Source organism: Egretta garzetta, unplaced genomic scaffold (assembly GCF_000687185.1).
Source record: "Egretta garzetta isolate BGI_Z169 unplaced genomic scaffold, ASM68718v1 scaffold56, whole genome shotgun sequence".
In the NCBI taxonomy this organism is placed as follows: domain Eukaryota; kingdom Metazoa; phylum Chordata; class Aves; order Pelecaniformes; family Ardeidae; genus Egretta; species Egretta garzetta.
Genome location: NW_009260182.1, coordinates 12,508,003 through 12,532,251, shown reverse-complemented (window position 1 = coordinate 12,532,251; position 24,249 = coordinate 12,508,003). Strand labels below are relative to the sequence as shown.

Here is a 24,249-nt window from a genome sequence, read left to right as displayed (position 1 = left end):
ATCTCTTCCTTTGTTGAAAGTATATATGTAACAACAGGAACAGTGCTAAATTTAGCTATATAGGTTTTTAGCAAAAAAGGAACATTTCTTTAGACAGTATCTGAATCAAGCCGCATCGACACAGATGGCTCAGCCTGTTTGTCCATGGGCTTCCAAGCTCTGACCCACAGAAGTAATTTCTTGCTTTCTTTATGAAGCTTTTTGGAACCATTAAAACCATAACCTGTGTACTGCATTGCAGCTTTTCTGTTTTGCCACTCTACTTTGAAGCTGAACAGAGACTTTGTGTTCTGTGTTCCTTGGCCCATTTATCCCCAGTGACGCTGCATCAAAGAGCATGATGGTGTTGATTTAACCACTTAGTTTTCAACAGCTTTCAATGGAAGGATGTTGTTACATTAAAATTTTCAGCTAAGAAAAAGGTCCTTTTAAACAATTTAAGTAAGGCTGAAGTCCATAGTTTAGAAGTTAAACATTGCAGAATCCTTCACTAAGCGCTGCCAAAAGGAAGTCAACATTGTGACCTCAGTGATGTTCTTTGATGAATTTGGGCTTTGAAGCAATAGCACAGAAGTGGAAAGCTGTGAAGCAGACAGGTGTACTGTCAAAAAGCATAAAAGTGCTTTAGGTTTGGGTTTTTGTTGTGTCCCCTCGCCCCCTTAGAAATCAAAGGTAATATAAAGGCAAGAGGAGTATAATTCCTCTCTTTCTTTTTTGCATTTTGATTTTACTGGCAGCTTATTTTTCAGTAGTGCCAGTAAAATCCTGTGCATTACAACTGCCACAGTAGACAGGCACTATAGCTAGTGATATAAGTCATAAAAATTCTGGAGGACAAACAGAACACAAAAAATATTTGTCCATGCTTTAAACAATCCCCAGCTTGTTTGGGTTTGGTTTCTACGGCCATTGTGCATCTCCCCTTCTGACATTTTCTTCATGCTGGGATTCCTAGAGGAATCCTAATCTTTTCATCAGACCCTTGGACACCCTTAACCTCCCATACTCTCCCTGCACTCAATTCTGCCAAATTTTATCCTGAAAGAAAAAAATCAGCAAGAACAATTTATTTTCTATTTCTTTCCTTTCAATTCCATTTAATGAAAGCAGTTCAGAGTGACCTGAAAAGCTTCAGCAGTTGCCAGACTTCTCAGATCACAGCCATTGTTCTCATTAATGTAAGTGGAGTGTGCTGGAATGGGGGAAGGAATGAAAGGCTGCACTGGGGCAGGCTCTAGCCTCAGCCTGTCATCACTTTTCCTTTTTGCTGTGTGATAATAAACACGAGTTTTGGAGGACCCACACATGGCTTCCTAGGGGTTCAAGTGTGCTTAAGAAGGTAAAAGGACAGCTTCCAAGAAGAAATGCAACTTTTCTCAGAATAAAGAGAGTAGAATGACTGAGAAAGAAACTTATAAATAACAAAAAGATAAAAATAGAGTATCTCCTCAGCACTCATTAATCGCCACAGCTTCATTGCTTTTCATTGGAGTATGATAAATTATACCTGCTAGCAATCTACTTCAATACATTCACTTTCTGCACAGAATTAGGACGAATGTCACAGAAATCTAAAAAATTAATAATAATCTCTTAACATTTCAAAGACCAAAAGTCAACTGAAGGAAAAGGAATTCAGCTAAGGTTGTATTTTACCAGGAAAAAACAAGTTTGAAGCCCTTCCATTAAAGTCAGTTGAAAGGTTTTCACCCCCTTGAAACAGATAACTATACAGTCAGATAAGCTCTTTTCTGGTTGGATTTTTTAATGTCTTTCATGTGTTAAACCATTATACGTTAATTAAAGCACATAGTTCAAGTATCAATTCAAAAGCATTCTCTCCAGGCTATCTGCACCGAAAGCTGACTTCACTTAGCAGGGGGACATTTGGTGATTCACCTCAGACAGAGTGTTGGCCTTTTACTTGTTGAAAAGTGCTCAATTCCTTTGAACAGTGCAGGTAGTAAATGTTGAAAAATACCTTGGCTGGCTAGAAGGTAGAAGAAGAAACAAAAGCTTATGATTCCCAAAACACTGTATTTCTGACCCAGGAAAATGTTGAGGTACCTGCACCTATTATAATTCTGACTCTTCCAACTTTAAAGCTGCTTGAAACTGAAGAAAGCTAAATAGAAAAAAAAAACCCCAAACCAAAACAAGAAAACAAACCAAAAAAACCCCCTTAGATTAACAATTCCTATGTGAAACGTGCATTCTTCCAAACCCAGACATCATGGAAGACTATGTCAATTTTGACAATATTCCAATGCAAGCCAGGAAAAATGCTAATCTGTGGGCTGAAAGGAAGCCAGAATTCTAGGGCTTTGGTACCTGCCAAGCCTTGCTTTTGGACTTGCTCACCTCACAACATGAGGTCACCCAAATCCACTACGCTTAAAACTGGATTTCCCTGAAGTAGTTCCCCTTGGGAGAACCTACTCCCATCTCAAGGAGAAATTAAACAAATAGAGTATTGATTCAAAGTATAAGAACAGTTTTGCTGTATGACTCAAAACTCCACCTAGCTTGATTTCTTACCTCTGACTAACTGCATATTCTTAGGGTAAGACATAACAGAACGGGTGTAGAGTATTTCTGATACAACCTTCAACTTTAGCACTCAGAACTGGAGGATGCACCTTGATCATCGTGATTAATAACCAATCACAGCAATATCCAATTTCAAAATTTTGCAGTTATCTGTAAAGAGGAGTCAACATTCTTTAGGCACTACATAGGCTTAATTCAGTGCTGTTAGAATGTCTCTTTTGGCCAAATGTTATTTAGTTCATACCTGCTTTTTCCATAAGTCAACAACTTTATGCAGAAGTTCATCATCTTCTCTTGGTCCTGGATTGGTGATCAAAAAATCTATGTCATGTCCAATCTTCTTACCCCTAGAAGCAATAAATAACAAGACGACTAGAAGAGTTAAGTTCCTGTTGAATTTCACACTGCTTCTGAAGAGAGTATTTCTGTGGTATTCTAAAAGAATTTGCAGCATAAAGTGATAGCAATGTTTCTTGAAACATAATCAAAATGGAATCTTCTATTTCTTTTATTGGGTATGTCAGTGTTCTTTACTAAGCAATATTTTAAGGTTTTTGATGTATTTTCTCTGTTATTCAACTAGACACTGCAGATCCATTTGGTGATGTTACCTCTCCCTCTTTTTTTCCCTTAAGTCCCAGTAAAGAAGGCTTCAGTCATCTTTGGATAAAAAAAAAATAATATAATCAAAATACCATAGTACATATTGTGAATCCAGTGCAGTAATAGCAGATAAACTTGCCAGTCTGACTATCACAGGCTTAAATATTCTTCTTTAGCTTTTGATGGACAATTTAATGAACAAAACTGTGATTATGAGTAATTTTATTGTTTCTTTTAAGGGCAGACATAAAATCTCTGAGTATTTTACATTTCTTCTCTTTTAAAATATAACAATGCTTTTTGCAGAGATTGAGCTTGATTTTTTTTCAAGAACAGTTCAGTCTTAATGTGACTAAAGCTTATTATACTCACTAAGGGTTTCACAATTAAATCCATATGCACAAAGTTTAATTGTAAATGCTCTTGATGAAAAATGATGTCATAACCTCTTGTTTTTCTTCATTTAAGTCTAAGCATTCAGCTTGTCTTTCATCCTCTTACCAAATGTGTTAAACCTAAGTCAGATTAAGATGTAGCTGTCACTGGGAATAGGCAAAAGCATGCTATCAGCATGCTTCCCTTCAGAGTCATAAAATGTTTGAGAATATCTGAAAATTTATCTTAGAGTGCAATTCATCTGAGGATTGCAGAACCGATACAAGGTTTTCATTTTGGTCTAAATACTGCAACAGGGACTGCATACACATCTATTTATTGGCTGTAATCAGGCCAGCCTAAGGAGAAAGGAGGAGAGGAGACATTTCTGCAACTAGGTACAGTATGCAGGAGGTAGAGGAAGCACCCGACATCTGGAGTAGTGGCACCTAAGTGCAGCACATCTCCAAATCTTTTTCATGTGTTCATGGGAAAAGTCTGCTCTTGCTGATGTTCACAAGGGTGCATGATGTTATAGCTCAGGTGTGTTTCAGTTCAACGCTCTGTCCAGAGAACTTGTGAAATGCTATACAAGCAGTGAAAATGGGAACCGTATAAAACAAAAGATTTGCCTTTTTTTTGTATTGAATGAATTCATTCTCTTAAAATAGTGCGTAAAACTGAATCTGATTTCTTAAGCTTGGAAATTTGTAGGAACAGAACTGATTGGCAGATATGTCAACTGCCATTTGCACAACAGGAAATCATCCAACTGACGGATAGTTGAACAGCGGTAGCAGCAAGATGTAAGGAAATGAAAATCTAGGTTTTACATTTGACAAGCAGTCTAACTCACTACAATGCAACTATTGTGCCGTGTCTGCAGCAAAGTCAAAACTGCTTAAACAGGTGGAAATGATTTCAAAAGAAGTTTCAAACAAAGCATCAGTCTAGGCTTAGAAACCAAATAGCAATTCAAACTCAAGAAGTTAAAAAACATTTAGTATTCCATGTAACACTTTCTGAGTTATTTTGTGGGATGACATTCATTATCTCTTAAATTACCATAATAATCCAAAGTTCTTACATGGCACTTTTTACTTACATGTCTCAAAATGTTTTTTCAAAGGGAAGGAATTTACTATTCCTATCTTAGAGAGGCAGAAAGTGGCATAAGAAAACTTGCCTGAAATTATTAAAAAAAAAGTCAAAGAAAGAAATTGGAAGCTGATGGAATCAGGACCCAATTCTTCCTCTGGTACTCAACACACACATATTTTAGGTTAACCACATCTACAAAATCCTGCACCAATCCAGCCATAAAATGCCAAGAAATCCAAGGCGTTTCACTGGCCATCTATTACCCAAGATTGATTTAAATGTTTTTTATTTGTGAAGTTAGTGTGTTTAAATCTCATATAAAAGCATACAATATAAAATCATTGTTATTGTCAGAGTTATATTTCAGCTTCTCTTTGAACTAATTCACATTGAAATAATTTCTTACTGAATTTGTCAGGCTCTTACTGGAACATTTAGTCTAATTTCCAATAGTACTCTTTACCAAATAACGTATTTCATCCTAGAAAAATTTATTACCTTCCTTAAAATAGAAAAACAATCTAGTAAATTAAAAAGCTGTATAATATATATTGCTCACAGATTATAAATCATGCAAAAAGATACAGTAAAATGCATATAGATTCAGACTATCATTCCACTGAAGCTGAAGGGAACATGGCCATTGATTTCAGCCAAGTAGGGCTTTTCATATATATATATTTATATATTTGTGTGTGTATACATACAAACATACAGCCACGGGTATTCATAAAATTGCATAAAGGGCACAGAGGATGGGATAGTGCCAAGGTGCTCTGTCCCCAGCTCAGAAGTACATAAACATATGTTTTCATTTGTCAAGAAGTAACTCTATATGCATGTCAACAGTTCACTGAAGCTGAAGCTAACTATATAGCTGAAGACTAGATATGATACAGGACTTGATGATGTAAAAGTTAAACACCATGGTGCCAGACATCTGGTCTTCAAACTGAATATGAAAACCAAGAATTCAACGCCTGATTAAGTGCCTCAGAGATGAAACCTCAACCTCTTGTTCATTCCTGAAGCTCACTGAGAAGAACACTGCAGGCTACAGTCTTTTTCAAACCTGTTACATTCAAGAGAGCAGGTTCCTTACACGGGGCTGCAGATGGGCTCCACCACGATCTAGAGACTGAAGGGGGTTAACTAAGCGACTTTCACTTAAAAAAAAAACAGGCTGTCAGTGCCTGGTTTTGTCTTGCATTTTGTAACCCAGTGATTGGTACAGTGATTCCTCATCTTTTATTGCCTTATTTTTCTCAGTTAGGAACATTGGCAATGTTCCTTCTTCACAGGAGGCATCTCCTCAGTCTCCTCTCCTTCTGCCTTCCACTGAGGTACAGTTCCAGGACCAGAGCTCGGAGATAGCCTTTGGGTCCACGCCAGTGTCCACAGGTTATTTACTTATTTGTTATTAGCTATTGGATTAAAACCACTCATCCAGGAAGGAGAACACTGTTTGATGTTTTCACAGCCAAGTTATTTGTCATCCACTGGCTGTTAAATACAAAATACAGAGCCAGTGCTTGGTGCAGGGAGCACAGTCTTAAGAATTGTCCTCTAAATGGGCATCCTAGTCAGCATGCTACATCACACTCTCTCTTCTTGCCTCTAAAAATCTCTCATTTTATACTGCAGGGTGGCATAAATCCACCCAGGCTACTGATTTTAGCACACTAAAATGGGTGGTGGGAGATGTAGGGATTTGATTCTGGCACACCGCTGCCTACATATTCTAATCACAAGGCTTTTATATAAAATTTGAACACTAATTTAAAAAGAAAAACAGCTACAATGATATTTTAGGGAAAATAATATACATCCTCTTAATATGTATGAGAGTTGCTCAGAGCTTGTCTAGTTTCTAGGCCTCCTGTGAAATGAGAGTGATAATCTGCCTAGTTTCTAGATTCCACCTGGGCATAAGCAGGATCTGGGAAATTATTTGCTTATATCTGGAAATGCTGGGGCTGTTATGAAGCAAAAGCGTAGTTACCCCTAGGAGCAGAATCAGGGACATGACTGGGGAGTTCAGGTTTCTGAGGCTTTGAATGGGAAAGATCATGGATTCGAGTTTTGGATTTGCTATTCAGATATGCTTGCATCTTCTTTTTCTTTAAATCTAAACCTAAATCCTTGTTGGGCTGGAGCTATAAGAAAACCAGCACCTTGCAGAACTGAAATTGCAGCTTAGGTTTTGTCCTAATAATTTATTCAAGGCTGAAGACTATAAAAGACAGAGCACCGTTAATTAACTGTGTTCAATTCTTGACTGACTAAACTTGTATAAAGCTGGTAAGTGTTTCTTAGTAGTCAATTAATTATCTTTAAGGTTGTCGGGATTTTCTTTTTTGCTGTTATTGTTTTAATACAAAATCTAGATTCCAAGTCATCAAACATAACTATCATTATGACTAAAACTTAAATATATGAACATATGGCAAAGGATAATCATATTGTTTTACTCTACAGGGGCAACATCTGCAGGATTAGACATTTTAGAATAATACGTGTGCAGAGTATTTTGAAAACCCAGGATATTATATAATGGCTAAGCCCTATCAATGACACTTAAACCACTTCTTTGCGATAAGTTATGAGTCAAAACCCTGAAAACCATTTAGAAATCTTTGTATTTTTACACAGTTCAAGTGGATAGAGAAGATGATCCTGTATTGCCACGTATGTGCTTACATTAAGTAAAACTGTAAGCTTTTCTTAACCTTGAAGCCCTTGAAGTGCAAGAAATACAAAGTGAATATCAACAGCCTATGTTTATAAAAGTAACCACATCTCTTTCTCAGGCATATTTCTGGGAAATATAAGCATCAAAGTAAAATCACAGACAGCACAATACCTTTGGATGGATCTGTCATAAAAATTATTTACTATTATAGAATCATAGAATATTTTGGATTGGAAGGGACCCCTAGAGGTCATCTAGTCCAACCCCCCTGCAGTGAGCAGGGACACCACTAACTAGATCAGGTTGCTCAGAGCCCCATCCAACCTGGTCTTGAATGTTTCCAGGGATGGGGCCTCCACTACCTCTCTGGGCAACCTGTTCCAGCGTTTCACTACCCTCATTACCCTACTACCTTTACTGTTAACAATGTATTGTTCATAAAAATATTACTTCCTTCTCAGTGTTGCCAAAATATGCTGTGCTTTGCCTGCTAACCAAGAAAAGGTGTTTCTCCTTCAAAATGTTGCAGTGTAAGTCCTAGATTTGTTCACCACCATCTTCTCTTTCAGCTCCCTTCAATTCTGAGGGCTCTCCCCCAGGAGCAGCCTCTTTCTTCAGCTATGGTCAGGTGTATCCAAGTCTGCCATTACTCACGGTACATACACACAGCCCTGTATCTTCCAGCTAAGCTTGCTGTACTGTAGGTTTTCTTCACTGGCTTCCTCTATCTCCAGTTTTCTTTCAGGACTCTATAATTTTGGCCTACAATATGATACTTCCCTTTTTTTCACAATATGGATAATTTATTTCTAACAATATTTTAAGCTCTACCGCAGTGACATTCTCACTCTTGTCTTCTTAGCATTCAAAGACCATGGGAATAAGGAGGAAAACAAAGATCTAGATATTTTTTTATTTCTCTGGAATTCATTCCTATCTTGATTTTACTGGCTCTGCATTAGATTTTTTCCTTCTTGGATGGACATCACTTACTGTTTCTCACTGACAGCTCTTTAAAATGTACCTATTAGTTTTCAAGTTCCTAGAATCACATTCTGATAGATGTAAAAGTTTTCTCTCATTTGACAATTGAACTGTAACCCTGCTGTGGAATAAGCCAGCATGAATAGGATAAATCCTTGGATAAAAATCTGTGTCCTTCAAACCATTAAAGTGATTATCTGAATGGCCTACATCCAGTACTAGATGATCATGAAAATGACTTTTAAAGTTAAAACCTTGAACACTGTACCAGATTGAACTTTAGTTTATTTAGGTTATTTGGTAATGGATCACGATGATGTTTTGATTTACAGACTGCATTTTTGTGTTTTCATAGGTTCACACTTCATTCAAAGTGGGATTATAATAGTTCTTACAAATCCTTCTCAAGCAGAACTCTGACTTCACTTCTGTGTGAAAACAGTTCTCAGATTGAATGATTTACCTCAGATCTGTCCTTGTCAGCTGAATAATAAATAGTTTGCCTGACTTCTGATTAGAAATGCAAAGTGAACTTTGCTTTGTTGGCTAGAAATTTTGGACCAGGAATCCAATTTAGTATCAGGCTTTCCAGGGCAGTCTAAAAAGCTCTGTCTTCACAGCTGCTGTATTCTGTAATTCAATCAACTCTCAAAATCATCTTAGGAAGGAAATGTGAACACTCTTTTTGGGAAGAAGACACTTAATATTCAGAAGAAAAAGGTTTTCAATAGCTGCTCGGAAAGATCATCAGAAATGGCTGCGGCCCACTGGCTCTGCACTCTCAGAGCCTGGACTAGATACAAGCTGGCCAACTTGTATTTCTGTTTCTCAAAAAACAGGTGGAAAATTTCCAAATAATTTCTTTTTTTTCATTTTGTAACAGTCACAGCATAGCCAAGTCTCCATGTATTAAGCAAATCCTATCTATATCTTATTCAGACAAAATTCTCATTGGCATAATGATAGCACTGTAAGTGTTGAATGAGGTTGTATGTGTGCTAAATCCTTCAGCGTTCACACACGCATACTGGACTTAACACATGAGAACACCAGAACTGATATCGGAGGCATTAATCACTTGCATGATGTCAAGGATATATATTTAGGAACCTGGAAGACTAACAACTAACAGTTGCTCATTTCCAACATCTGATCAACTATATTAAATAATAAAGAAGTGTAAATTTATGTGGGGTTCCTGGAATGAATCAAACTAATTGTTTGTAATTAATTACATAATAAATCTTCAAATCATATACTCATTTTACTGCCACAAAATATAACATAATGAAGTGGGGACAACTAATGGAGAACAGAAACAGATTTGGCATAGACATTTCAGGCTTCTTTCTATTTGGCTGAACCATTTAGTCCTGTAAAACTGTGGGAAAATATTCATTGTCGAGGAACTCTTAAACACTGGATATTGGCTAATATTCCCAGTTAATCTGTTTGATGAAACTGGATTGTACTCACTAAACCAGGACATTTATGATACTACTAATGTCCGTTGTTATTGAAATGGTTTTAAAAAATGTTAATGGATGTTTTACCCATATAATTTACAGCTTTTACACTGAGTAAGGTAAACCCCATAGCTGTGAAAAAGCTTACTGAGAATGATTGCTATCAAGAAAGATAGCAAAAAAAGTCAGGCCATCAGGAATTGCTATGCAACCAATATTCACCATAAAACTGGTAAGATTTTTAAACTCTCACTTTCCTGACCATTTTATTGTATAGTTGCACTTTGATACTGAAAGCTAGGAAAATCAGTAGAAGTAATCTCAGACCAGAACTACATGGGGCGGGCCTTAGATAGCATTTTTTGTGTTGTCTCCACAAAATATCAGAGGATATAACTCTCCCTTCCCTCCAAAGAGCTCAGATTAAAAGAAACCCAGCTGAAATTCATTTGTACAGCAAGCTGGATACTAGCTAAAATGCTGAAAGACGATATAAAAAAATGACAAGTCCTTTTTTTGTAGAAAGAAATATGGGAATTCATTACATGTTAAATTAAGTGTCATCTTCTCTGCATTCTTCTTTTGGGAAATGCAGGGAGGACAGCTTCTAGACAGACATCCCCAAGTGATTTGAAAATGTGTGAGGCCATTTGAATATTTTCTTGAATATAGATGAGCAATATGCATAAACATCTAGGAAGACCAAATGCAATTGCTGAAGTGATGATTGTGTGGCAATGGGAAAGGGATTAAATGTTGCAGAAGATTACACATAGCTGAAGGAATGGACAAATTGTGACATAGCACAATGAACTTATGTTTAAGCACCAAAGAGAAAACTTGGATAAGTAGCAGAATCACTCCTTTTAGATACAGCAAACAAATAATTTGTAAGTACCCTAAAACACATGTTCCTGGGGGAAAACCCTAGTAGCCTCAGTGTGCGTGCATAGTCAAACATAGAATTACAGCTATAATCAAACGTGCACACACATGCATACATAGTTCAAAGATTTCTTTCTGACTATTGTGATATTGATGCCAAATTTTTACTCTAGGGAGATATCCTCTACGCTGGGTCTGATTTAACTCCCACTGTACTGGCAACGTAGAACTATTATTCGACATCAGTTGAGTTTGACCAGATGGAAGTGGCATGGTAATTCTGTCTCTAATAGCCGCAGTCCCGATTTAAGTACCCCTACTACCTGTCTCCCAGCAGCATGTGCCTTCTCTGAAGAGGAACAGAAATTTTTATTCCAAATCCCAGGTACCCTGCATGCTTGTGGATTTGTTTACTGAGCAGTCTTTGCTGAGACCTTGAACAAGAGATGGACAATATCTTACAGCCAGATATTAAACTAATTCTGAGTTACTGTCACTCAAACTATGAAGAACTACACCTTTTTCTTGTATAAACCCCATTATAAAGAGAAAAAAAATCTAAGCTGGAAATACTGGAGCATGATAGTGCTACAACTATCACATAGAAGGTAAAATCCTGGACTGAGCCAGAGGAGAAAAAATTCCATTAACTGCAAAGTAGTCACAGATTTCATTCAGCCAAGAATAATTCTTGGCCATAGTACTACAGATTTTCAAAACCTTGTTCCATAATGTTCCATATTCAGGTATAAATTGCTATCAGATTAATAAACTATAAATGCAAAGTAGACTAATAAGTAAAATTCTCAGAATATTTTCCCTAAGTGAATTTACTGAATTCAGAATTTAATCAGAAATTGATTATTTCAGCACACTTCCTTCTGACCTTTTTTGAGGTCTGAAAACTGGACGTATACTAAGTCCCTTTATTGACTCAAAAGGACGTTGACTTTTTCTAGGTATATAATTAGTTACACTGGCAGGAAAGAACAAGGCACTTTCCAAGGAAATGGACAGAACCATATCTGTGCAAAGGTTTCTGCAACAGTGATCTCATGAAGAAGGATTTTGTTGAATGGAGGGAATGAGAATGCAACATTCTCATTTCACTTGCAATGAAAATTAGGTAACAGCTAAAAAAAAAAAGTTAGAAAATTATCTTTGTTTTGACAGAAAGGGTCTTCCAAATGATAATAAAATGCTTATTTGAAGTCATTTCCTCAGAAACTCCCAATTATGTATTCTGATCAATACTATAGACTATTAACAGCCTAAGTAGCAACATAATATTATACCAGTCCATTGCTATCATAAATGACCAGCTAAACCCTGTACACCACACATAAGCTGTTCTTCAAATCACTGTCAACTTTAGCTCAGCAGTTTTCCTTAATATTCAAGTCAGCTCCACATTTTCAAAACAACATTTAGATTCAACAATGTCAATGCAATGGTGGTTCGCATACATATAGAGTAGGTAGCAAGAAAATAAACGCTCCTTGAACTGCAAAAGCAGCTCAACCAAAGTTAACAATCCAAAACCACTGACACAGAGAAAGCAGAGACAGCAGAATGCAAAAAGTAACTGTTCGCAAGCCTGACTCACACTGTGCAACGATTACTTTGTCAGTGGAGAGAGGGTGGAAGAGGGAACGTTCAGCCAGAATAAACTAGGGGCACTCAAGCATGGCAAACTCTACCACCAGTTTAACTTGCCCTCTAGGCCCATGATCCGTATACCTCCACCTTAAACATGACAAAGACGTAAGATTGATGAGGATGCCACAGGCAAGGTACCATTTTATAGTTCATCTGATTAGATAGTCAGAAGGCTCATAAATACCATTTATCACAGAAAGATACACTAAGCTTCCCAAAGGTTGTAGTTTTTGGAACCATAGATCGCTTTGATTCCAGAATTGAAACTCAGGGAAGCCTTCCTACTGGGCTGGTACATAGGAAAAGAGCGTTGTATAGATTATTAGGTTATTTTATGCAATAGATAATTACAAATTCTAGATCATAATTTTTCCCATGGTTCTTAAAAAATGAATAACTGAGAAGGATCCTCCCCACCTTACACTGGAAGTATCTCTGGCAGGTGTCATCCGTTATTTCACCCCAAGTGAATGAATCCCAACACCATCCACATAAGCAGTCAGTCCCCTGCTTTTCAAAAATAAAGTGCCTGAAGTAATGAGGAAAACAATAAAGCAAGATCTGATCAGGGCTCTGTGGAAGATAGATAGGGGTATGGGACTATCTTGCTTCTTGGGATAATTTCTGCTCTCCTGGTTTGTTATATGAATTAGATTCCAGCTGCCTTTGAAGGCAGTTTGACACAAGTGGTTCCCAGACAGAGTCAAAATTCATTGTCTTCTCTTTCCAATGTCATATAGGTGGTACTTGTTGAGATTAGAAGCGCCAGTGGGGGAAAATAATCGCACAAACAGTTTGTAGCTAGACTGTGATTTTAGTGCCTGGCATTTCAGTCACCCTACTGGATTTGTTTTGCACAAGCTGATAAAAATTGAGAGTTGAATATTTCTGGAAATCTAAACCCAAACTGACTGAAATTTTGTATTCCATATCAAAGGAAATTCTGGAATTCCTGTCCCTTGAGGATTAATTCTTCCCTGACTGTACATCACAAGGATATTTTGGGGCATAATTAAGATCTGTGAGATGGTTTAATAGGATGCTGATTAATGTCTGAAATAGCAATAATCAAGTTAAATTAACTGAAATAAATTCTGCCACCAGCAAAGACAATTAAAATTAAAACTGAATTAATGATATATTTAACTAAATAGATACCACACAGTTATGAGAGATACTCTGACTCATTTTGAGGCAATTTGTGACTAAAAAAAAGTTTGCTGATGTAGATTAGTCTGCAGAATTACTTTTCCCACTGATTTAAGAATAAAATAATTTTAGATTAGACTGTCTCTGAAATGAAAACACAGTGAAAACTGAGCCAGTGTTCTCCTGGGCAGCTACAAACCAGGCTTCTACAAAGGTTTAAATTGCCAAAGACAGGATATAGCAGCTTCTTCACCCAGCCAAGTAATTCAACATAAACCCAGCTGAACTATGTAAGTGTTTTGCGAAGATTCACAGGTGTCTTCTCTGGAAGAGGTGCTTGAGGGTGGACACTTCATTAAAACTCTACTTTTCTTGCCCAATGCAACACTAATTCTAGTTCACCAGGGGCAGAACTCATTTTCCATAGCTGTGGAAGCTATTTATTTTATTTTCAAAGTTAATCCAACTCTGTGATGAAGTAGCAATGGAAAAATCCATTTCCCTTTAGGAGCAGAAACTTTACTTATACAGCATAAGGGAATATGTCTTTAATATTGGATACACAAAACAAGCACTTTTGGTTTCTCATTTATTCAGTAGGATGTGACTGCTATGGGGCATCAGGAGCTGCTGTTCAAGGAGATTTTTAGGGAAACACCTAACACTGCAGAGAATGCATTGCTTAAAAGATCTTTCTTGTATCAAGTCAGGATTAAGAAGTGTCACCTGCTGCAGCAGAAGGAATCACATCTCTGGATATTTTTGCAAGTTATGCTCTGAGGATGAAAATCACTGAAGTGTGGAGAACCACTGCGAAACCTGCGCAATACCACTTGAATCTTACTTAAAACCTAATTTCACCCTCAGTGACTACATTGCCTCAAAAAAGTATAGCAATGCATGCCATTCACCTCATCTCTCATTAAACGCGCTTTCAAAGACCAGGCGTATGTCATGCTATGCTTGACTGTGTGTGTCTTTTATGACCCAAAAGAAACCTAGACGGTTTCTCAGAGTACAAGACACCTGGGTACTCCTCTTCCTGTCGTGTTGATGTCTTTTTTCAAGCTTTGCTTTAACAGATATTTGATGTTACTTTAATCAATAAGAAGAAAAATCAGAAAATGGTCGAATTGAAGAATTTAAATGACCAGCAGTATTGCTAAATTTAAAGCTATCCACTGATCTTATAAAGCTCTATTAGATTATCTGCATTAAAAAAATATTTAATGGGTTAAAAATATTGTAATGCAAAACCTTGAAAAGATTTTTTTCCCTGCCTTGTGAAAGGAATGAACGGTGAATGGTGTATTTTTATATTAGCTTTTGTGGACTTTTAGCCAAATGATCATTTTAAAGCATATTCAGTTCAAAATAAATCTGCATGAGAATTCTTTTATGCATGGACATCTAAGAAAAATATTATGTTGTGGAACATTATGAAAAAATTAATGGAAGTCAAAACTTGAAGATCAAATTAAAAAAAAAAGACCAGAAAATATTATTCCACAAACAAAATGTTACAAACAATCTATTTGACCTATTCTTGTTATGTATTATCTTGAGGAGGACCACCTATTGCTCAACGCTCCAATTAATACCCTTCAACCTTAACTCAACTTCAGAGTTGTTAAAAAACAAAAACATAAATTCTGTGAAAAACAGTTACAAAATTAACTTTCAACTAAATTTATTACACGCTGTTAAAATTGTTTATAAAACTAGTCCTCTACCAGCCTGGTTTCTACGGAGACAGCAAAATAGGATAAGGGCCATGTAAGAATTTAGTCACCTACTTCTTAATTAGAAAGTATGGCTATCCCTAGGAATTGTAATAGCTGTACTACTTAGATGGCATTATTGTCTTCCAGCTTTCCATGACACAAATGCCTGAATGTGGCTGTCACCAATTATACCCTGAGGTTGAATATTTATCCCTTTTTGGCTTTCACACAAGAAGACTTTTTGCTACTAACAGCTGTAGGCTCTCTGAATTCTACATTTGAAGTAAATTCACTATTCCACCAACCAAAACAAAACTATGCTTAAGCTTTGAATCACTGAGAGTGCTGTCTCAATTTCCTGTAAATAATGCAACTGTACCTGGAAGCTGTCCATATGATTTCAAGCTTTTAAAGCTTATGAAATGTACCATACCAATCTGTCACAGTTTTATTTAAAGTCAAGAAATACATTGCTGAAGTTTTGCTTTTGCTGTCTTGGCAAATCCTTTAAATTACACTCCATTCCAATCAAGCATTTCAAATGACATCATAGAAACTTCCTGCATACATAAATTTTGCCAAGTGCCAATCAATGGCGAAACAAAACCTCTTCAACACTGTTCGAAAAAGATATACATTCCAATAAGTATTGATGTGGATTTGGGATCTCATATATCCAGCTGACATGTAAGAGTATGCAGATGATACCTTAGTCTTAAAACATCTATCTAGTTTTGCATGTGTAAACTCTACTCTCAGCATATTCTATGAAAACCTGGAGCAAGCTTTCTCAGTACATACGGCAGTGGTACAGTGTATTTGGTTACCAGAAATTGTAGAATTTTAAATATTCTGAAATCTGCAGAAAAAAAAGAAAAAACAAACTTATTCCAATACACAATAAGTACTGAAGAATCAGGCTTGACTGGAGAGAAGGTACATTTTTATTATTTGTTTTATTAAGCAGATCTCTCAGACTAAACCCACTCAGACATCCTGAAATACAGTTTCTTTTGGCCTAATTCAAAGGCGTAACAAAGACTTTAGAATTATGCAAACCAAGAGACAAGGAAATTCCACTACCTCTGCTTATGAAGAATACAACAAAGAGCTCAGTGCACTCAGAAATGCCAGGTGTTTCAGTAAACTCTCAGAGAGTACGATGAACTTTGGCAACAAAAACCAAACTAAAAAAGGTAAATAAAATGACCTCTCCCTCTATCCAACAATAAATCAATATGAGATGATAAAAGGAGATTAAGGTTTTTAGGATTTATGTCTGACTTTTTTCAAGGTAGCTGGTGACCAGCACTTTTTGGAACAGGCTACCACGAACTGGGAGAGAGCTGGACACTTCTAGATCTGGATTAATCATTACATATAGATATTGTCCCACTTCAAGACAAATTCAGGTGCTGTTCCACCTTCTGCTGGTGTTCTGCCAGGGAATGAATTTTGTCATCATGAAGTATTTAGATGGAGTAATCAAGGAGTTGGCTGTAGATTATACATGTGCTAAAAATGCATAAAGGTGGAACTGAATGGTTGAAATGCATTGACATTCTGGATTTGTAAGTCAGTCTGGATTTGCAAGTTTTTGTTTCCAACTCAGCTGGTACATAAGCTACTCAGGTGCCACATTCGAACAGCTTTAGTTGCAAACCAAAACCTCAGCTAAGCAACTTATATATTGCTAGAACAATAACCTAGTGATCTCTTCACCATCATTAATAATGCAGCAGAGAAAACAGAAAGGTCAGCTGCATTCAAATTATTTACTGAAATAAGTAGATGACAGCCTGCATTATTAATTATGAAAGCTGTATATTTTTAAAAATGCTTTTATGAAGCTATTTGTCACACACTTTTTTTAACTAGAAAAAATTATTTTGCAACTAAGGCGCTTTCCATTTACTAGTTTAGATTTTTATTGTCCAAGAGAGGATTGTTTGGTTCAGAAATGCATTTCTATTCTTCTTACTCAGAATCTCATTAATGTATATAAGTTAATATCCAAGATATGATATTTTATTATGAAATAAGAAAGAAAAAGGTATTTTTCTATATTGACACTATAACAAAATTAACAAATAGCTTTATAGCAACAATTTTTGCTGTATTAAAGCTTTCTAGTAGTAGGTTGAAAACGTGCATTCAATTGCAGTCCATTTTAATTCTCTCTAGATAATTCTCTTGAGAATTTAAAATGGATTATTCCTTTGTCATATCCCTTTGTCACAGAAACTTCCATCAAAATGTTCTTTTTCATGCATTCCTATTTTGGCATTTCCAAAAATCAAAACATTCACCTTAAACAATTTCAAAGACAATATTAATGTTCATGCAAGGAATGAAACCTGCATTTTCAGAATGTCTGAATGATATTAGATGCTCAGCCTGGGTTTCACTTACTTGGCAGTGATGGGACAATCCGTAGAATCAACCTACCATAAAAATAAAGGTTTCTATTTGCTTCCTGCTCAGCTGTACTGGAAGTTATATAAACATGACAGTTTTTCTATTAAAATTCCTTGAACTGAGAAATAGATTGCTTGCATCCCCTGAAAGAAAGACCAAAAAACGACATCCCCCCAGATTCCAACATAAAATAGGATTAAGACTTCTGTTTGAGCTGGTGGTGTGATGGTTGAGGAGCGCAGGTAATTGTTCCTGCATCTGGGTTAGTTGCAAAGACAGGAGAAGCTGATTTATGAAGTTGAACTTCCTGGCATTTTGTGGCAATATGTAAAATTCTACTTTAGTTGTGATTACTTTAAGATATTTTCTTAATCTAGTCCATCTAATGGAATATAATGTCTGCTAATTTCAGATTAACCTGTTGTGTGGTGGCTAGCACAGAACTATAGGATGCTGAGTTTGAGTCTTGCCTTTCTACCAAGACACTAAAGTTCTACTCAAGTACCTCTGAAAAAATTATGCACAGTTTAAACTTCAAGCATGTATACAATCTGTTTAGTTTTAATGACATTGCTCACTCACTTGAATTTTTAGAGTGAACTGTCAAGTCTTTCCAGGACTGCACTGACATATGGGTTTTTCATAACTACACTTGCATACCCCTACTGCAAGTAAGGCAGATGGGAATTTTACAGAAGCATAATCTAGAGAAAATAAAATTTCTCTCTTTTGAGACCTAATTTGGATTGTGTAATCTACCAATTTTGTCTAAGGGAAGAGGACTTTACACAAGAGGACTTTACACTTAACCTACAGGATGCCTTTAGAAAACTAGACTTTTACAGAGAAAATAATATTTACTATCAAAACTAATGTATTTTACACCAGAATGATGGGAAACAACAACAATGCCTGTTTTGCGATCAGTTTTCAGACAAAAATTGAAATTCAAAACTTTTCTACTTGGTCCACGTCAGTGTTTTGCCAAGATAGCTGTGTTGTGTGAAATTACACTGCTAGCCAGCAGTTTCCTGGAGCTGAAGCAGTTATACACATTGGGCAAATATAGGTTATTATATTTGAGAAAATCATTTAAACTATACTGGCAAAGGAACACTGCATCTCCATAAAGAAAGGCTGCCAATATATTCTAGAAGTATAAGCATACCAGAAAAGCCTTTTAAAGTGTAGACAAGCCTGTCATTAAATCTACCTTCTACCTTAAGTAAATCTCTCCATAGTGAAATCTTGTTACCCTCATTTACAGAATTCCCTTGCTCTGCTTCAAGACATGATCCTCCATCAGTTTAAGGAGCTCATGAAGTTGGCTTGGTTGATTTAATGCTACATTGAAAACTTCTCTGATTATTATTAAGCAACTTCCTTAATTCCCAAACCATGGCAAGGAGATACTCTGTGTGAGAATGTAACTTTTGAGTGCTCTCTGTGCCCTTTTCCTGATCCAGATATTGTAAAGCTCTAGCCTTATATTTTCAGAGAGTCGCTCAAAGAACCAGTTATGTCACATTTCTCTAAGCTCTTGTTCTGACTTCTTTCTGAATATAACCTTGACTTTTTCAACTTGCATTGTTATGTGACCTCAGGTAATGGGACATTTTAAGGGCATCTTCACTGTAGCTACATATTTTTATTTCTTCAGCTGAAACATGAAGATGCATTTCTAGGGTCACCATTTCTTGCCAGTTCAAATTCTCAATCAGTCAGATGAAGTATCCTTCTATTTCGTCATGAGTCAGCTGAAATGAACGTCAAGGCTCCCACCGACCATTTAGCTAGAATGTACCAATAGGTTGTTCACATTTCATTTATGACATTTGAATGGTGGAGATATGATTACATTTACTAAGTCTGGATGTAGTACTATTTATGGTAATGATACAAATGCATACTATGACATCAACATTGAGACATTTCATAAGCAACACTATTCAGTGAGGATATTACTACTAACGTAGACAAACTAGGTGCAACTGGACAGAGTAACCTCTGCAACAAGATCAGATAACCAGGAATGTTTGCTGTGTTTACCCACTAGAACTGTGCCTGGGTGTAAGATGTGCTAAATTTTCTGCATCTTTGATCATTAACATGACATACAGAGTGTAAAGTTATTAGTTTATGAACTAATACAAGTTTATAAACTTGCATGTGAGAAGAGAGAATCCATAACATTTCCATGTTTTGGGGGTTGGTTTTTTTTCTCCAGAATAGCCCTTTGTAGTATCATAGAACAACTATCACAGCTGGTGATTATAGCAAGGTCATCTCACCAGGTTTTGCTGCTCTCTATTTAATGCTGATTTTCCATTCTTCAAAAAGATCACCTGAAACATTTCCATCCAACTGTCTCACAGCATAGCAACAATCCATAATAAATGGCACCATTCCTAAACGGAAAGCAACTAAAAGGACTACTTCTGGCTATATCTTTTAATTCAGGTGTTTCCTACATGATTTACTTTAACTTTTTAAATCTTTTCCTTGTTCTCTGACATGTAGAAAATGTCCTGTCTGACTCACTTCCTAACAAAAAAAAAATTTAACCAGCAGTTACCTCCTCGTTATCATGTCCCCACACCACAGGCATGATCATGTCACACTTAATTAAAATGTTATGGCTACTCTTGCTCACAGGGATCTGAAAAACGTACCCTCTGGTTGCTCTAAGCATAATACAAGGTCAGCGATGCTTGCAGCTTTTCTCATGATTATCTGCCAGGAAAACGTCATTCTTTGCTGGTGTTGTCAACCATCTTTACAGCGACTAACTAGCCTATAATAAACTTTGACTTCTGCTAAAGAGTAAATCAGCAATAGGTAAACTCTGCTATAAATATCCTGTTTTCAAGCCAGCTTTCTAGGAATAAAAGCATGGTAAAAGTGATGCAGTATATTACAGATTATAATTACAACTTCTTTTTAATTTTTTGCCTCTAAACAACAGGCATTTGATCCCACAAACCCTGACTGTCTGGCATCTGAGACTGCAAAATCTCTTTTGCAAACAATGAACCACAGAATAATATTGTTCATCTTAGAAACTACTCACTAATAGAGAGCAAAATCTTCAGAACAACTTCATCCCTGGTGTAGATGCCCTGATACACTTGTAAGTAAAACATACTAACAAACAAAATTATCTTGCTATAGGAGTAGTAAGAAATATACTTGAGAACATTTGAGGCATCAGAAAACTCTCAGAGGAAGCAACGCACATTCAAGAAGGACTGCAAACAAGACACAACGTAATGAATTATTTCTACTTCTGTCCTGAATTGCTTAAGGACAGGCATCAGAATTCATAGGTAAAGAGATGCTTAAGTACAATTATCTGAAACAAAATAAGAAATAGATATTTGTTTTCTGGTGCACCTATATATGCCTGACGGAAAGCTGGCTAAGCATCATTCTTTCTAAGCGCTATTCTTTAACACATTAGTTAAATCTCTTAATCATAATCAGGTTCTATTCTTGGCCCATTAATGCTACCTTACAGATGACTTTACTGCTGGGAACTTAGCTGAGGACTGCTGGCAGAGTTTTATTTCAATTTGCCTTTACATAGAGTTTTGATTCAATTTGCTTTTATACAAGAGCACCACTTCCTTCTGCAGGTCTCAGTGTTACAGAGACAGCGTTGCCATCTCTCTTCATTCCATTCTCACCTTGAGTTGCTTGGATTTTGTAAGGTATCCTCTTTTTAGCAGGTGAACCCCAATGAAACTATTTTAAAGATAAAATCTAAGGAACAGAACTATGCATCCCTGCATCCTCATCTCATCAAGGCCACGTATGTCTTTGATTTGACCTCTTGTTCTTCATGTTTTTTCTTTTATCTTACCACCTTATCTGAAATCTCCTGTCTCTTTTTCTTTTTATCTTGCTACTTCATCTTGCCCTGAATATATTCCACTATCTTAACAGTCCTCCTTGTACCTAATGCTCTATAACTTTTAGAAGATTTTTACTTACCAGTTTTATGTACTATCATGAATATATTTTACTCTATAGCTATTTATTTGTGAGACAGCCTGTAAAACCCTTAGTGCTCATCCATTTACTGCAAATACTTTTCAAGTAGTATTTTTAAATATCCTACTTGAACATACTTCCTGGCCTGAGTATTAAAATCAGTCTATTTAAATTCACTACATGAGCATTTCAGAAATCAATGCATGGTATTAGCTGTCTTCGTGCCAAACGTTTATAAGAGACGCCCTGATTATTGTGACTTTTCAGAGCAGTGCTTGAAAATATGATGCCTCCCCAGAATATCCATGTAAAAGGCCAAAAAACCAACCATTTAAAAAAATCACTAATGGCTGGAAAATATTTGCTGGTGCTTCGTTTTACTACAAATTCTGAGTGATAATTATAGTTGATAGTTTATTCTCTCTCTTTAATCACTCTATCTATTATTTACAATGAGCATTTAGCAGAGTCGGTCAGGAAAAATGAGAGAAAGCAGAAGGATTTCTGTGGAAAGTTAAATATAAATGAGAAAGAAATGTTTTAATCCATGTTGTCATTTCAATTTATTGGCCAAAACCTGAATCAAAATATTCCAGTGATCTTGAAAAGGCATTGTAACACTTCACAGAGCTTTCTGTGTCTCTGACTACCTCTTCCATGATGCATATACCCTTGTCTTTAGGTGATATGACACGATATGGTATGAAATTTCTATAGCCGAGGCTCATAATGAAAGAGAAATTCTGACTGAAGAACTCATTTCACTAAAGAAATACAAATCACTTGAATTACAGACCCTACCAGGCAACAAAATGACATTTCTGCCCAGTTCTTCAATGAAGAATTGAAAATTTTCAGAGAAAATGAACAACACTTACAAACACTTTCACAGATATTTTCCAACTAACCCTAAATATGACTGTATCATCTACTTCATTCTCTGTCTTAGTTTCTGTGTCTAGAGCTGTTCTATAACACCATTGATAAGTTTTGGCTTGCAATATTCACATTGTCAGCATTCCCATTCATCAAACTTTTTCCCAAATAGTAATATGCAAGTTCTCCTGTCCCCCACTATTTAAAAAAAAAGAAAAAGCAATCAAATGTGAGCAAAAAGCCACTAAAATTAAATTCAAAAAGAGTTAATAATTTCATTTCTTCCTTGAATTTAGACTTTCTTACAGCGAAGCATGTGATAAAATCAAAACTTACTAAAATTTAGATATTTGTATTCTATCATATTCCTGTTATATCTAATATCAGTAGCATGAAAAAGAATGAGTCTGCCAACTGCATGAGCCCTATTTTATGCGCTTCAGAATAACTGCAGCACATACAACACAACACTGCTGCAGACTAGTTCTAAGGTTATCATCATTGATCATGTCTGAGATTTTCTTGTAAAGAATTACTTGTCATTCTCTCTACAAATTTTGAAATTTAAGCTCATTCAGTCTCTGTACCTGTTAATGTTAGGTACCAATTATTTGTACAGCTTCCTTTTAATCAGAACAGCTTTTATTGCCCCATGACATATCATACTAATCTACTCCGAAACTAAGAAAACATTCAAAGAGCAATAGTTCACCCTTGGTGTAGGAAGCAGATTTTCAAGCTTATAAAGTTATACCGATAAATCAATTTTAGTATATGCTCTGTATCATGCAACCTGCCCCTCAGCCCCAGATCATATGTTATAATAATGCCTGGGGCACCAGTGCCTGTGTCCTGTGCAAAAGACCTTCTGTGAGCTTATTTAATATGTGGTTTATTCTCACTGAAAAATGATGTATTTGTGTATTGCAAGAATTGCATATTTGGGAGAATCACGTTCAAGGAAAGACAGAGCATTTCCCCTTCCAAAAAAAAACCCAACAGAGAAGTGTTTTCAGTATAAGGCATACCAAAACTTAGTCATTTACATGTTTCATTTTCATAATGCTAATAGTAATCAGTAATGCATATGTTAATTATTTTAAAATGCTGAATATTTTTTTAGTTAACCCAGCATAATAAAAATCACAACAATTTTTATTGCTAACCATTTTAAAATGGGAATGGTCAGTGGAATATAGGTTATTAAGTATATGTCATTGATATATTGGGACTATAAATAGTTCAATTATAAACCCCTTTTATAACTTCACTTTAAACATTCGCTTTGGCAAACCTGTGCAGAAAATTGTGTAAATAATGCAAAATCTGTTTTAACATCTTGGAATACTAATGGTATATTACCTTAAGGAGTGTCACTGCATAAGCCGCTGGAGTTTGGAGCTGGGAGTACTGTTATTCGTACTGGCAGCTGTCACCACTTCTTTCCACTTAGGTGAGTCTAATGAGCCAGCCATCGTGATAGATCGCTATTTGTTTCAGAGCTAAGACTTTACTTCAGGAGAAAGCAAGTTACGTGTGGGCAAGCTTCTAATCTGACATTCATACGAGCAACTAAACCAGCAAAACTGAAGTCAGTGCTGAAATCTTCTCTTGCTAATGACAATATTATTCTCTTGCACTTCGATAACCAAAGCAACTGGAAACGATAAATCTACGGTCCAAATCATCTTCAGCCCAGCTCTTATACATAACAGACCCCCTAGATTGCTTTTGTTGTACCCCACGCTGAGCAGTACAACCAGAAGCATCTTTC

General features: G+C 36.2%; 1 protein-coding gene across 1 annotated transcript in view; it reads right to left on the bottom strand.

The window, feature by feature from the left end:
- Positions 1-24,249, bottom strand: part of DNTT (DNA nucleotidylexotransferase) — a 93,912-nt gene that overhangs the window by 32,757 nt on the left and 36,906 nt on the right. Inside the window, exon 8 of the mRNA XM_035897379.1 lies at positions 2,795-2,897. Within this exon, the coding sequence (XP_035753272.1) occupies positions 2,795-2,897 (103 nt within the window). The remainder of the gene's footprint in view (positions 1-2,794; positions 2,898-24,249) is intronic.